This window comes from Lichenostomus cassidix, chromosome 19, assembly GCF_008360975.1.
Source record: "Lichenostomus cassidix isolate B80296 chromosome 19, HeHo_3.0, whole genome shotgun sequence".
In the NCBI taxonomy this organism is placed as follows: domain Eukaryota; kingdom Metazoa; phylum Chordata; class Aves; order Passeriformes; family Meliphagidae; genus Lichenostomus; species Lichenostomus cassidix.
In genome coordinates this window covers 7,985,964-8,002,184 of record NC_139499.1, presented here as the reverse complement: position 1 = coordinate 8,002,184, position 16,221 = coordinate 7,985,964, and the positions used below count along the sequence as shown (strand labels likewise).

At 51.6% G+C, this 16,221-nt stretch overlaps 1 protein-coding gene across 3 annotated transcripts in view; it reads right to left on the bottom strand.

The window, feature by feature from the left end:
* DOC2B (double C2 domain beta) overlaps positions 1-16,221 on the bottom strand; it is a 37,786-nt gene that overhangs the window by 7,085 nt on the left and 14,480 nt on the right. For 2 of the 3 annotated variants that reach the window (XM_085078427.1, XM_085078428.1), the window contains 3 exons: positions 10,135-10,214; positions 5,344-5,418; positions 3,187-3,296 (listed from right to left, as the gene is read on the bottom strand). In XM_085078427.1, coding sequence (XP_084934553.1) covers positions 3,187-3,296; positions 5,344-5,418; positions 10,135-10,214 — 265 coding nt within the window. Of the gene's footprint in view, positions 1-3,186; positions 3,297-5,343; positions 5,419-10,134; positions 10,215-12,435; positions 12,905-16,221 lie in introns of those variants that run through there. The other variant, XM_085078426.1, reaches the window with a different exon arrangement.

Genomic DNA, 16,221 nt, shown 5'->3' with positions numbered 1-16,221 from the left:
AAAGGACCCTTTTCCACAAAAAAAAAAATCACCCATGATAGGCAGCAGAGCCTGAGATGCATCCCTTGTGTGTTTAAGATCTCTTATGGCAAATTTGGGAAGCTTTAAAATCAACGTTCAACATCCAATCTTCACTCAGAGCAACGAAAAAACAACTGAACCAAACAGATAGAAAAGTAAAAAGTTTCCCACACCAGATCCAGAAATAACAACAGCACAGTACAGAACAGAAAGGACAAATTACACAAAATCCACCCCTAGAATTTTCACTACAATTTCAAACACAAATACTTCATTATCATTCTACTACTCATTCCATGAGGAGCAGGGGATGCTGGCTTGGCTTAAGGACAGGCAACAGCAAGAAAGGAGACAAAATAACATCTTGGGAAAGTCCAGTTCTGGAAAAAAAAAAAGAAAAGAAAAAAAAGAAAAAAAAAAGAGGGTTCCATCCTGGACTCCATCACAAAATGCCTGTCTGAGCACAGAAACCACAGCAGAAGTGAGTAATAATTCCAAGCAAACCTCATCCAGCAATTCCAGAGTAAAGCAGTTCAGGACCCCAAACCTTGAAGTGCCTGCACTCTGCCTATTAGTTCAGCTCAAATACTATTTTCTGAATAATATATTTAATGAGTCATGATGTTTGTCAAACACATGATTAAACAAAGAATTCCTGGCATTCGTGGGCTAGCTGAGCACTCCATGAATAATGCAGCCACTCGCCAATATATCTGGATATGAATAATTGTATCCAATATCTGGCCAGCTCGGATATTTATTATGAATACAATTTATTTATTGCATATTACATGTATTATTTAAACGGAGGCTATTGTATTCTGCCTGTTCCAGTTTTCCCTGCAGTATTTCCTGGTTTCCCACTGCTGGACAAGGCTGTGGTCAGAGTCCAGGTGGGAATGGAGCCTCCAGGGTGGGATTTCTGGCAGGGAATTTACCCCCAAGCCCATCCATCTGTGCATTTCGAGTGTTCTGCACGGCTCTGAACCTGCCTTCCCCCAGGCTGGTGGGTGGATTCATCCCTGCTAAGCCTCGGGCTGCACTCAGGGATATTTAATTCAATGAATGGATGAGACCTTTCGAGATCCTCCCACCTGCTGCGCTCCACGAAATCCCGAATATCTGGTGGGTTTGGAGGGGGTTGATTCATTAACAAAATCCACTGCAATTAGCAGGGCTTCCTTCACCTCTCCTTCACCTTGGGGAGCTGGGGTTTGTCACAGCAAAGCCACTCAACCAGGTGGGACAAAGCCACATGGGGATGAGGGAGAATTTGTTGGGGCAAGAGATGGGGTTTTGGGGTTTTGGGGGTTTGGGCAGGAGGGGATCCATCACCCAGCTCTCCAGGATGTCCCTGCTCCAGCTGCTGTGACAAATGCCACTTGTCCCCTCCAAAAAGGCCCTGGCAGAGTGTCCCACACCACCAATCCATGCTGGACACGTCCTGCCAGGTGGGCAGGGAAGATTTCTGGGTGCTTCTCCAGCTTCCCTGATGCCTCCCCAGGCTGCAGGGAGGGGAAGGCTGGCGGCAGCTTTGATCTCTGCCTTTATTTTCACATTAAAGAGACTTTGGAATCGAGTTCCCTGCCCCTCCACGGAGCTCAGCACCAGGGAGGCTCCCAGGGAATGGTCACTCCCCAGACTGAGGGAGCATCAATGATGCTCTTTCAAGCAGCACCAGCTGCCAGGCAGGAGCCTCTCCTGATTAGCACAGGGAAAACCAGCATCCTCCTGGCTTTGAAGCTGGTTTTCCTCATGGAAAAGGAGGTATTTTGAGGAGAAGGTGGGCAGGTGAAGCAAAGCACAAGGCAGGACAATACATGGAGGTGTTTCCTGCAGGAAGAGTGAAAGGCAAACTCATGGAAGAGAAGCAGCTCAAGCCACACCAAAGCACTGCCAGATGGTCAGTCTAGATGGGATATTGGGGAGAATTCTTCCCTGTGAGGGTGGGGAGGCCCTGGGTGCCCAGAGGAGCTGTGGCTGCACAGGATTTCTGTGGGGAGAAGGGCAAATCCAGCAATACACGTATTCCCATTCATCCCCATCCCACAGCTCCCTGCTGCCCTTGGGATCACAGCTTTTCCCCAGGGAGAAGCAACTCCCAGGGCCCTGAAAATGTGGGGGTTGAGCCCTCCTGCTCCCTGTCACCTTCCAGCAAACAACTCAGCCAACACCTCCCCACAAACTGATTTCCACGCTCGAGGAGGCTGCAAACTTCAAACCCCCTGGAGTGAAATATTCCCCACCAATAATAACAACAAACTGGAGGCTTCCCAGCCCCACCAGCCTGCAGCACTTCCAGTGTGACTAATGTTTTCCAAGTGAAATAATAATCCACGGTGCTGAATTTCCCATCTCCCTGCACAGTGCAGACAACAGGTAGGCTCTGCCTGCTTCACCTCTGAGCAGAACCTTCCACAAGGCAGATTTGTGCTCCTGGCATGGGGAAAACCACAAAATCCTGTGAATGAGGAGGGTGGGATTCCAGCCACGGAGCTGAGTCCTGGGAGAAGGATGAAAAATCCTCCTTTGTTTGACAGTGGATCTTACAGCAAATCCTGCAGATCAAGGTGGTGATGGAGCAGCCAAGGCTGACCACAATTCCTGCCCTCATCCTGCTGGGACAGAGGCCAAGACATGGAAATCTTTGCCCTCCCAGGTGTCTGCTCCCAGCCCCTGGGAGATGTTGAATGCACAGACTGAACCAGCAAAATAAAATAATAAAAGAAAGACCTACACTCTGTTCAGCTGGACAATAATCCACAGATGCCTCCAGCTTTCTCCCAGAAAGCTCAGCTTTGAAAGGGGCCCAGAACTTCCCTGAGGAGATTTTCTCAGCAAGGCATGACCACAAAGCCTCAACACGTGCCTGGGAGAGCTGAGCATGAAAAGGTTAAACCCAAATCACAGGTTTGGCTGGCAGGAGGCAGCCAGAGAGTTCTGAAGGGAATGATGCAGCAGGAACAGGCTGGTTCTGTTATCCCACTGGTTATCCCAGTGAAAACCCTGCTTTGGGGTGATGGATGGCAGGACACACAAACAAAAAAAAAATGGGGATAACTGCCCTGCTGTGCTGTGAGCATCTCCAGGACCCTCCTGTGGGGCTGGGCCTTTGGGAATTGTCCCTGGGATGGGGAGGAAGGGATCCATGTCCCCCAGCCCTACCGCAGGGTCTTGCGGATCATGTCCTCGTCGGTGATGCCGTAGTAGGTGAGGGTCTCGTTCCACGTGGGGTTCAGCGTGTTGCGCAGCGTTTTGGTTCTCAGCTTGTTCGCCTGGAAAAGCAAAGGGGTTGGGGTCAGTGGGGTCAGCCCCAGCAGGCTGTTTGGGCAGGAGAGGAAGCCCAGTTTGGAGAGGAAGGGACAGTGGGTGCTGTGACCCGGCTGGTGCTCGATGGGGTGACCAAAATTCACCAAAATCCAGCAAAAAACAGAGGGGGAACACTACAGCAACTCACTCATCTCCAGAGCAACCCAACCCCACATCCTGCATCCTGGAAACGGCCAGAGAGATGGGAGCCTTGGCAAAACACACTGGGATTTCATTTCAGTAGTAGGAGAGAGCATGAGAGGGGGAAAAAATCATTTTTGGACACAATAAAAAATGCTGATTTGCTGTTGTGACTGTTGGTTTGCACTCCTGCTCCCAGCACAGCTCTTGATCCTGCCTGGCTCCAAACAACTTGCTTGACAGGCGTTTTGTCAGCGCCAGCAGCTCTGCTGAGGAGGAGGACAGGGACAGCAGGTTCTGTGTCCCCTGCAGGGATGGGACATCCTGGCCCAGGGGACATTGATCTCCTGACTCCCTGAGCCCTCCCTATTCTGGGAGAGCAGAAAAAAGAGGCTGAGGCTGCAGATTAGGCTTCTCCACTGGTTCCCAGCCTGGCAGAGCAGCAATTTTCCCTCTAATTAGGTGTCAGAAAACTCAATCCCTGCCTCAGCTGCTGCTGGGCATAAGGAACTCTCAGCACATTAATACCTCTAAGTTGTCTTGTGGTTCTTTATGGGAAGCTGCTGCATTCCCCACCTTGGGCTCAGCAGCCCTGAGGTGACAAGGACAGCAGGGAAAGAGCCCTGATGGCACCCACAGCCTGTGGGTATCATCCCGGGGCAGGGGCTCCAGGGACTGGGAGGGAAAGTGGGTTTAGCCACATGAGGAGCATCACCCAGCAGCTAAAGCTGCCCTGGGAAGGGGCAGGAGTGAGATGAGAGGAGCTGAGCTCTGGGAGTGCCTTTGCCTCCCATCTGGAATGACTCAGGAGCCAGCAGCCAGCTCGGCACGGGAATGGATCCAGCCCTGCTTCCCACAGGTGCCTGAGAGCCCAAATCTGGGACAGCAGCACCCGAGGGACTCAGGGACTGTCCTGCTGCTGGGACAGCTGTGCAGGAACATCCAGCCCAGCACAAATCCACAATTCCCCCGGAGCTGCTCCCCTCTGCCAGGGCAGAGCTGTTTGGAAACAAAGCACAGGGACAGAGCAATCCAAGGCGAGGATCCCCCCATGGCTTGTGGATCTGCAGCTTGTGTCTCCTCCCCTCCTGCATCTCCACTCACCTCCAGCAGAAATGCTAATCAATGGATTTGCAAACCATGGAAATGACTGATAATATTGCTGCTGAAAGCGCTCCTGGCTCTGTTTCCAGAGAAAACTCGGGATGTGGTTAAAACTCCCTCTGCCGCCCTGAACATTAGGAATTAATCCAACTGAACTGTAACGAGTAAATAAAGCTCCCCCCAAAAAAAAAGGTCTTTCCTTTCATGTGGAATGAGTGCAGTTAATATTCCTAACACATGCATTGAGCATTTAAATTCCACATCCCCGTCACTTACACCAAGCTCTCACCACACATCAATATCTTTAATTACTCTTCTCTCCAGCAAGCGCTGAACCTAAGGAGATGGAAATATTTCCCTTATGATTTATATTCTGTTTTATTATGATCTGAGGGGTTTTAAATGCAAAAGGAAAAGGGCAAGAAAAAAAAAAAGGAAATAAAATTAAAAGGGTCTGATTTGTTTAGAGCTGAGATTGTTTCACTCAGTGCTTCCCAGGAGCTCCTGGAGTGCAGCATTCCTACCCCCTGCTCCCAAGGTAAAGAATCAGGGCTGGCTCCTGGCCCCCAGGTTTCCCAAAAAGGCATTTTCTATCCTGGGATTCAGCCCCAATTCTTACCTGCTGCTCTCTCTGAGCACCTTTTCCTCAAGAAATTCAAGCTCTGGGTGCAGCATCCCACAGCTCCTTGGCAAGGAGCTTCTCCCAGGCCTGATTTCCAAGGAAAAGGTGATTTCCCCAGGAAAAGCAGAAGCAAAAAGGTGTCTCACCTTGCTGGCTCCAGGAAGCAAGTGCAGCTTGACATAAGGATCAGCCAAACCATTGTGGTCCATCGGCTTCAGGCCCTGCAGAGGGAACAGCAAAAAGCTGGGATCAGGGTAACAGTGGGATGCTGTGGCTTCACTGGTGGGATATCTGTTTCCCTGGGATGTCATCACTCCATGGAGTAATTTGGATTTCCCCAGATCCCAGGAGGGGCTGTGGGAAGCTCCTCACCTGCACGTGGCACCATCCACTCCTCCCTTCCACCCTCAACACGATTAATTTGGGGGTGAAGCGAATCAGTGCAGTGATTTGCCAGGCTGGAAATTACAGGGTTCTGTCATTTAATAATTGCTGCTGAGCCAACACACACCTCTGCTGTTGTGGTGCCACTTCCAAGCGCTCCCAGAAGGTGGGATAGCACCTACCTACTCCGAGTTACTGGGGAGGAACAGCTCCAGGCCAGTGGGAGGATGGTGCCAGCCTGGTGTTGGCAGAGAAATCTGGGGTTGCAGGAGGTTGAGGAAGAAAATCCAAGGATTTTCTGTAAGACCCTCACAGCTCTTAAAGGAGTGTTAGGTTTGTTATGGTGATGCCCTGCTTTGGGCTGAGGGAGGACACAAGCTGTGCCTCTGTTCCTCTTCTAAACCACCTGAAAATTATCCAGGGATGATGAACAAACCCAGCCCAAAGTAATTCCTGCACAGACTGAGTGGAAAAAAACTCCACAGGGCAGGGAAGAGAGTCAGGAGAATGAAAAATGCAGCCTAATTTCCACCAATCCTAAGCAGAAATGAGAATGGCTCCATGGTGGAAGTCCTTGGATTATTTCCAGCCTGGCTGTGGGATCCCTGCAGGAATTACTGCTGGGCTGGCTGGAGGCAATCCTGTGCCTGGATCAGAGTTCTCTGCAGAGGTATCCATCCAATCCTGGCTGCAGGAGACAAGGCTGATGCTGAAGGGTTCTCACACCCTTTTTGTGATGAGCAGAGCACTCAGAGCCTGGATAATGAGTGTGTGCAGCTGCCAGGGATCCAACCGGCAGGGAAAAATCTGTATGGAGTGCTGGTGGAATGGCTGTGTGCAGGAGGAATGGAATCATCCAGGATCTGGGCAAATCGAGCAGGGAAATGCTGGGGAAACCATTTCCACACTTCACAGGGATGGAATAACTCACCCAGCCTAACCCCAGCACCACAGGATCCTCTCTGAGCTGCACAGGCCAGGATGCTCCTGACCTTGGGAGAGTCTCTGGTTTGGAGCAAAAGCTCTGCTTTGCACACAAACGTGCTGCCCTGGGGCCAGGGAGGCCAAATGGTGCCCAGCAAAGAGGATTTTGCTTCTAAAGCAGAGCCAAAAGGATAAAAATACCAGCAGTGAATGGAGGTGGAACAGCTCTGCTTTAAGTGCAGTTTCTCAGGTGATGTCCCTGCTCCAGGAGATGTTGAGGATGGGCAGGAAGGGACAGGAATGTCCCCACATTACTTGGAAATTGGCCCCCAGAGGTGCCCAAGCTGCCCGGGCAGCACAGCAAATGGCATCAGAACCAAGCAGGCAGATTCCCAGGAAAATGGATGGAGAATGACAGGCAGCTCTGTAATTCACCCATCAATTCAGCTCAATTAAATTACCTTCTGAGGAGGCTATTAAAGGCTTTTTTAATAGATGTGCTATGGAAGATGGAGTGACAGGAGCCTGGAAAATGGCTCCTGATGTCACGGCTAGCTCCCTCCCGTGTCACCCGAGACGTGTTTGGCACAAACAGCTGAATTTAACAGGGCTCTGCTCTGCAAAGCTGCTCCTCTGGGAGATTATCCATCCCACAGGGAGGACCCACAGTGCTTCCTGGACCACCAGCCTGGAGCTTTCCCAAGAGGGGTGAGAGGCACAGAGAGCATGGAGGCAAAATCCCCCCTGAGATCTGACTGGGGCATCTCCAACTTCCCTGCTGCTGCGCTGATTTATGGAGCTCAGATGAAGTGTCATCTTTCCTCTTCCTCTCCCCAACCCCAAAATCTCTGCTGCAATCCTACAGAGACCTCCAGCTCCCTGCATCCCCAGCTCTGCCAGCTGCTCCCCGTGCCAGTGACATTTAGCTAATCAATAGGATTTAATTACAAGTTGGGCTAATCGGGCTGCCGATTAATGCTGCGCTGGAGGCGCTGGGGAATCACAGGAGATGGATTCATTCCATCCTTCACCCCACAACCAGCTGCCTGCCCAAAAACCAGCCTGGATGATCCCCAGGCCCATTCTGAAAGGGGGCAAACTGTGTTTTCCACCCTGCCAGCCCAGAGGAGCCAGACAGCTGGAGGAATTTCCCTGCAGTGATAAATATTTATGAGTCAATCCATAAGTAATGCTCAGTGCAGAACTCCAGCGCTCGCTCCGGGTGGAAGGGAGGGAGGGAGCAGCTGAATGCTCAGTGGGGTGGAAACTCCTGGGTGTTTTCTGGCCAGAGGTGCAGGGGAGCAGCCCAAGGATATGGATAATGGAGCTATGGGATGGCACAGCCCACTGTATTGCTGCACGCAACATATAAATAAAATATATATATTTTACTCCTATATATATTGTATAATATATATATTGTACTTCTATAAATCCCCTATAGGAGGTGATCTTCTCACTGCATGGGCTCTGTAGGACTAAGAATAAGACAAGACCCTTAGCAAAGCCATGGCAGAGCACAAAATCAGGTGCCTGCACGTTCACTAAATCCTTTTCCATCCCATTTTCAGCACATCCCAGCTCTGTCCCACCCAGGGCAGCCCAGATCCACACAATCCAATCCCAGGGCTTGCAGGAAAGAGGGAGAACCCTCCTGCCAGCCGGACACACGGCTGCTCTGCCATCCAGGAATGAGCTTCCACAACGCCCTGATTTATTCTGCTATCGATCCGAGCCGAGCTCCACCGTGTCTGAGCTCAGCCATGCCTGAAGTGTGACAGGCAGGGCTGCTGCCAGCACCGAGAGCCATCAGTGCCAGGTGGCTGCTGGCAGCCAGGCTGCTCCTGCCTCTTCCTGCCTTTTCCTGCCTGTTCCTGCTGCTCCTGTCTCCTCCTGCCTGCTCCCACCAGAATCTCGCAGATCCTGCTGTGAATTCACACCCAGAAACCCCCCAGGTGTCCCCAGCAGGCTCAATTCCCACGTGGTGTGGCCATCCCAGCCGCCAGCAGCTGAGGGCTGGGGTGGAACACAGCAGATGGGGTTGAAGCTGCTCCTGATTCCCTCCTTCCTGCTCCCCAGGAGCTGATAACAGCACTCCTGAGGAACAGCAGCAGATAGAAAAGTGCTGGAGATTGAAAAAAGTAAAATAGAGGGAAGCAAAATAAAGGGAGAGAGAGGGGTTGTTTGGGGTTATCAGAGAGGAGGAAAAACGTGTCTCACGTGGCTGAATAGCCCAGGTTTGAGCTGGCAGCAACTCCAGGAGCTGCTGGAGTTAGTTGGCCACATCCTGAGGGCTTTTCCCTGGAGGCTGACAGGTACCCCAGACCTGTCCAAGGGTAAATCACATCCCAGGGTTCTCCCCCAGCTCCTCCTCTACAGCTCCACTCCAGCCATCCCCGGAGGTTCTCCTGCCAGCAGCAGGGTCCTGGCCCTTACCTTTCTGTAGTCAAGTTTTGGCAGCTTTCCCCAGGCGAGAGATGAAATGAGAGCGAGCAGATGGCAATGTAAATAAAAGAGAAAAATGGGAGAATGAGAGCAGAATGGAAATGAACAGGACCAGGGTGCTGAATGTCAGGGTGATGCTGGGGTACCTCCAACCCCCGTGGGCACGGCAGGGACCACAGCTCTCCTCTGCCAGCCCTGCCTGTGCTCTGGCTGCTGGGAGATTTATCAATTGCTGCCCACAGCTCTCCTTGCTCCCTGTCTTCCACCCACTCCAAACCCAATTAGAAATCTCCTGTTGGCTCTGCTCCTGCTGCACCAAGGGAAGCCTGACCCAGAGGATTCACGGGAGACAGGGAGGGGAGCAGAGCCTCAGCCCTGCCCTGGCTGTCCCTGCGAGATGTGGGTGCCAGGAGCAGCTCCAGGGCTGCCAAATATCTCCGTGCTCGTCCCCAAAGCTGAGTTTTGGTGGGAGAGGGAGAGGGGTTGGGGTTGCAAGCAAGCCGTGGAGGGGAGAGGAGCATAGTATGAAGGCAAAAAAGGATTGGAAGTGACCCTCTGGAGCTCAGTCCACAGCCTCTTCTCCTGCTTTCTTCAAAAACCCCCCAATCCTGTCCAAGATCTGCAGAGATTGAGGTCTTTTCCCCCCAACCCACCTGGAACCCTCGTTGCTCTGCTCCTCACACTGAGTGAGGCAGAGAGGAACCCAGCAGCACCTTCCCCAGCCCCGGAGGAGGCAAAACCAGGACCTCAGCTCCCTATTTCTGCTCCCAAACGTGCAAAAAAGCCCCTAATTGCCTCAATCACGCAGACGGCAAAGGCGCTGAGGCGCAGCACTTTGGGGCCGTGATTAGCAGCATTTAAAAGAGCCATTTATAAACTGACAGCCGGTCACAGCAAATAACATCAACAACAACATCGGGATGGGCTGCTCGAAAAAAGCATCAATCGCTGCAACCGGCTCGTCACGGGGGGATGAGCAGCCAGATCCTGACTGCTGGAAACACCCGGAGAGGCTGGGATGGAGGGGATGGAGGGGATGGAGAGGGCAGAGGTGCTGGGGATGGAAGTGGAGGTGGGAAAGGAATGGTTGGACACAGCAGAGCCCCTGATGGAAGCCAGGAATCCTTTCCACAGCCATGTTTTGGGTTTCCATGGCCTGTCCCCAGTCTGGGGCTGAGGAGTACCTTGGCTTTGTTGATGGTGCAGTGCAGAGCGTTGTTCTCCTGGTCGTAGAGCAGACTGAAATCCAGCGTGCCCAGCGCGGCTGCAAGGAGAGGAGAGGGTGTTAGCCTGCAGCACTGAAACAGGCTGCCTGAAACAGAGACCAAGTTAGGAGAGCAAAAAGCGGACAAATTTATTAAACTGCATCCAGAATTGATGCCAGGTCATGAGTTCCTCACCTTTTGTAAGTTCTGTTGTATTAGCATATTGGGCTTTAATTCCCCAATCACACCTTCAGGCGATGATGTTAATCACCCCAGGCCTGCTCCCCCCAGTCCACTGTTTTTTACACATTTTTGGGCTCTAGGGCAATGAATGTATCCTTGGATTTCTATTCAGAGGCATTTTTTTTGGCTAAAGTTGCTGGGAACAGAGGTTTTAGCATTTTATACGACACCAAAGCCACAGATACACGAAGAATAAAAACCAGAAATTCTTAAGGCCTCAGAGCACGGGCTGCTCTCCCTCTGAGCACACAAGGAGTGCATGGAGATGCTAAAGAACATTATAAAACATTATAAAACACGATAAGACATTATAAAACATCAAGCATCCTGCTGGGAGCCCTCTTATGAAACGTGGCTCTGTGCTGGGAGGCTGGTGGCTATTCCCCTGGGAGAGGGATGCAGCCAGAGGTTTTGCCTCCATTGGTTTTCACCTGAGTTGTTCCCAACCCTCACTGCAGCCAGGAGCTTCCTGTCCCCCAGGGTCTCCTCTGGGAAAATTTGGGAATGGCTGGGACACAGCTGAGCCCTGCTGTTGGCACATCCTCCCCTCCAGCATTCCCAGAGCGTGTATTTGTGTAGTGACACCTTCAAACAAATGAGCCACCAGTGGGATCTCTTCCCAGCTCCAATCTGGCTGCAAACTGTAAATTAAACCCAGGGAGGATGGAAATACTTTTCTGGTTAAAATGAAAAACACCAATGGCTTTTAATCAGCGCAGAGCTCCTTTATGGCATCTGCAGGATCCGGGAATGGCAGTGTCTCCTGGGCTGGGACACAGGGATGGGACAAGGGGACCAGAACAAAACCAGAAGGGCCTCAGCAGCAAAAGTACATTTGATTTGAGAAATTCTTTCCTTTCAGATGATCTGAACATGTTTTACTAATCCAAAGCAGGGGAAAAGCCTTAAAAAGGAAAGCTTTCCAAAAACATGGCTTAACCTTCTCCAAGGCTCCCAGGCCTGATTTGCACACCAAAAACACCTCCTGGGCCTGGAGCAGCATCTCTCCTGCCACCAACCTTGAACTCCTGCACCCAGCAAACTCCACTTTTCCATGCCCACCTTCCCAAAAGGGGTTTTCCTGAGTGCTGCCCTGCCACCAAGCAGCATCCCACCGCCGTTTCCAAGGTAACTGCACCTTCCCGCCGTGCTCAGAACGGGGAAAAAAATCCAAAATAAAACCCAGAACAGTTCTGCTTAATATCAAAGCAGGCTGTGCTGCCTGAGGGGAGTTGGACAAACTTTATGGCAGGAAATAAGGTGGTTTTTTTGCCCTCAGAGTTGACAGCAGCAAGGCACCCACTGAGCTGGTGGATACTCGGCTGCAATTTCACAGTGAGCTCCCAGCCCAAAAGGTAAAGCAGCTATGGGTTTGCCTGTTGGCAAAAAAAAAAAAAAGAAAAAAAAAGAAAAAAAAAGAAAAAAAATCATTCTCCCAAGCAAATATCTTGAGTTCAAAGCAGAGTAAATACCCGGAGAGATTTCTGCCAGAATAATGTACCCCCCTCGTTGAGGAGCAATTTCATGGCACATTAGCTCCTGCTCTGGGTAAGCCACAAATCAGTGGGGTTTTACCTGCCAGGGGAGGATGAGGGGTGAGGCCAAACCTGCAGCACCGTGTGCATCATCTCTGGCCATGGCTGAAAGGAGAATTTCCAGAGCAATTCCTGCAGGGATGAAGGAGCAGCAGTGCTCTGGGTGCTCTCAGCTCACGGACGGCAGCGTGTGAAGCGTGAAGCTCCACCAACCAACTCAGCAAAACTCCCCAGATCTGCAGTTTTCACTCAAGAGCGGAAGATGAAACCTCCGGTTTCGGAGCCTCATCATTCCCACCTGCCCTTTAATCAGCGTTTCCTGCCAGCCCCACTGCTCGGCCCTCCGAGTTCAAGCTGTTATTTTATTTTTATCCCAGGAGGGGGTCTGCGGTTCAGCCGGCTGCATTGGGCAATTTATAAAACAAATTAAAAAGCTCGGCTGGCAAGCGGAGTTCGGCTGGGAAATACTGACAAAAAAAATACTGACAAATACTAAAGGCACCTGAACACAGCAGCAGGAGTTTGTTCTGCAGGTGGGGACTCAGGTCCTGCTCCCAGGACTGGCAGTCCAGGAGCAAACATCCAGCAGTTTCTGTTCCTCTCGGAGCTGCCAGGGGCTGGGAGGGCACAGGCAGAGGTGCAGGGCTTTCCTGCATTCCAGCCCTGGAGGGTTTTCCTTTAAACAGGGTTTTTTTGGGGGATGGTGAGCGTTGATTCCCAAGGAAGGGTCTGCCTGTGGCAGAGGGATGTGGAAACATCAGCAGTTTGCTGATGGGGCTGAATGGAGGTGATAAATGGGATGAGGAAAACTTGGGGTTTGGCAGCCAAGGTGCTGCTGTGGGGCTGGAGGGGAGCAATGCCACCAGAGCCAGCAGATGGCCAGGAAACAAGGGACACGTTAGGGACATGGTCACAGCCCCACAGCCTCTGTCACACCCTGAGGATGCACAGCCAGCGATGGATCCAGGCTGCAGCAAGGTTGAGGAGGTGGCAGGAGACCTCCAGCTGCACCAGGGGTGGGAGCCACCCCTGACCCCCACACCAGCCCCATGTGAACCCCCAGGAGCTCCATCCCAGCTGGACAACCAGCCCTGTGCTCCTGGAACAGTCAGCACACCCAGACAGTGACCGAGCAAAGCCACCACCCCACACCAGCACTGTCCCACTGCTCCCACTCCTGCACCCCCCAGCAGCACATCCAGCCCTGCCTGTGGGAATCCTGCATCCCCAGCTGGCAGGATTGGGCCCCAAACCTCTGCAAGCAGCTCAATCCCCCTCCTTTGATTGCTTTCCCCCTCCCACACGAGACGTGGCTCCATTGTGATCTTAATTAGGGGAGCAAGTACCTAAAAAAGAAAAGGGCAGCAATTAGACTCAAAGCGCTGTTACCAGGATTATTTAACTCGACTGGGCTATTCTGAACACTGCCCTCTAATCAGAGAGGCTGCAAATAAAAAATATAAATAAATGCCTTTGTCAGGCGTTACAAAGGCAGCTTGGCGCTCTCCAGACAGCAGGCAGGATGTATCATTATTATTACAATTATTCTGCTCCAATGATAAAATAACCATTAGGAAAGCTGAACTCATTAGCAGGTTCTGACCCTCTTTCCTCTCCACGAGTTGGGAGAGATTGATGGGAAGGCACTGGCCAGGGCCTGGCTTTTCACACAGGCTCTAAAAGGAAAAATAAATCCCATTGCACGGGACGGTGGCCTCTTCTCCCACTGACCTTTGAGCATTTTGATTAATCCAGTGGGCCAGGAAATTATGAGAGGGCAGCAGGAGCAGCAGATGTGTCCGTGGGCTCAGGCAGAGCCCGCAGGCAGCCCAGCCCAGCCCAGCCCAGCCCGGTGCAGTCGGCAGGAATTGTTTATTGCTGACATTTCCCGGCAGCGCCCAGGGTGAGGCGAGGCTGAAGGAGCTTCTATTTATACCTGGGGGATGAGAGGCGAAATGTGGTGATGAATCTGTGCTCTGCTCCCTTCCCCAGCCATGCTGGGTGGCAGATCCACCCCTTCTCTAACCTGGGATGCTCCGAGAAGAGTTTCTCATCCCAAGAGGTGGAAGAACCACCGAGACTCACGGGAAAAGCTCCAGCAAAGCCTGGAAGTGATGCTGGAGAACACTCCTTACCTTGGGAAGAAGACTGGGAGGAGTTGAGGTGTGCACACCAAAACCCTGCTAGAGAACTAATTAAAAAGAAGTCCAAAAGCCTTAAGTCCCTCTGCTTATCAGCATTGCCGCTCCCAAGATAATCTGCTCACGGATTTTGTGCCAGGGAGATCAGAGTGGAGCAGTAAAAAGACTGCTGGGGATTGTCTGGATTAGCTCTCCCTTACAGAAAGCCCAGGTTCAGTAACCTTCAGACTGGGTATTTTTTAATGCACTATAAAAGATAGGTCCCTATTCTTCCATTGCTTTAATTTTCCCTTGCAATGGAGATAATTTCAAAGGTCCTGAAAGGCAGCAAGTAATTCTGTGCACTTACAGCCCTGTATAAAATGTTGGTAAATGACTCCTCAGGAGGAACAGAAATTATCTCCTGCCATTTCCAGTGCTGAAGAGCATTTTGGGGGGTGGCTGTGTGTGCTGCTGCCTCCCTGGTGTCCTGACCTGGTCCAGTGGTGGGGCAGAGCTTGAGGAGTGGCTCTGTGAGGTCTGGAAAAGCCTCCAGGTTATTCCTGGAAAACAATCATCAGTTTCTGCAGCTTCCCATGGCTGGTGCTGAGCTCACCCAGCACCTGCAGCATTCCCAATCTGCACTCAGGAGGCTGCTGTGGGGTCAGGGATGAATCCCAAAGGTGCTGAGCTGAGGAGCTGCAGGCCCTGAGGGCTGCAAACCTCCTGCTGGCAGTGCTGATCTCTGGCATGAAGCTCCAGCTTTGGCATCGCTGCGGGATTCAGTATCAGCCAGGGAAGGTGGGCAAGGCAGCTGGAAACAGGACACTTGTGGAAGTTGGCATTACCATGAGCTAAGTGGATCCTGTGGGAGGTTTTGGAACATGGACATTGCCATCAGCATCACAGGATTCTGAGCTGCTACTGCTGGCAAGGCAGGACATTCCCAGTCCTACCAAAAATGCAGCACACTGGCAGGACACCTTCCCTCCTCAGGGGATCCACGGATGTGGCTGAATTCAACACAAGCACAACTTTTCTCTCTTGCAGCTGTTCTCTGCCTGGCAATGGGTTTTTCCCTTAAAATCTGCAGCAATTAATATTTCTTCATTTTGGACACACGGCGCCAGCCCCTGGTGAGCTCTGGAGCAGGGAGCTGCTCCTTTGTGAGGTTGGTTGATGGATGCTCATCAGCTCTTCTGTCTTCTCTAGGAGGAGTGTTCAGAGGAACACTTATCTGCTCAGAACAGTTCAGAGATGCAATTATGTTTTACAGCACTAAATGGTCCCTGATGTCAGCAGCAATTAGACTTTCAGCAATTTCAATTTGGAGATGGCCTTCAAATCTCTCCCGCTCTCCTCCTTTAATGAAATACAGCATTGCAATTAACAACCCCCCAAAACTGCCTTCAGTGTTAAATACAAAGATGAGAGATCTGGGAACCCTTTGAGCATGGTGGAACAAGGGGAGCCAGTTCCTTTCTCCGGGTCTTTCCTGGAACTGGGAAAGGTGAAGGGCTGGGCAGGCTGGTGGGAGGAGGGAACCTCGTTAGCTGTGTGGATTCTTCATTAGTGGAGATGCCGGAGGACAAAGCCCATATGCTGCTCCCATGGATGTTGGAGGATGTCTGGAGAGACCCTGCTTGCCCTCGTGTGCTTTCCTCTCATCTCCAGCACTTCAGGGTGTCCCTGGCTGTGGTCACTCCCTGGGGAACGAGGGACACACGATGTGCAGCCACCTGGATCGCTGCTGGGATGGTCAGCAGGAAAGCACGAGATCTCATTCCCAACACCCATCTATCCCACGGGAAACCAGAGAGGAGCTAATCCAGAGCCACCCCAGTTAATATCCTGTGGGACACCCCAGGCTCCCTCAGTTTGACACTGCCCCATAGCTGCACACCTTCAGCAGAGGCAGCTCAGGCTGTGCTCTGCTGGCGAAGCCATGCTCCAGGCTCTGTTGAAATCATCGGTGGTTTGTTTAGTTTCCTCGGCAAAAAAAAAAGAATACTTCTCTTGGCCTTATCTGGATTGAAAAGACGATTCAAAGCTTATAAATAGCAGATGCAGCATATGCTGAAGAGCTGCATTTCAGAAGTAAATACCCTGCTCGTTCCTCGCCGTCTCCTCTGCCTCCCCCTGTCTGGCCAAAAGCACTGCCAGGTGAC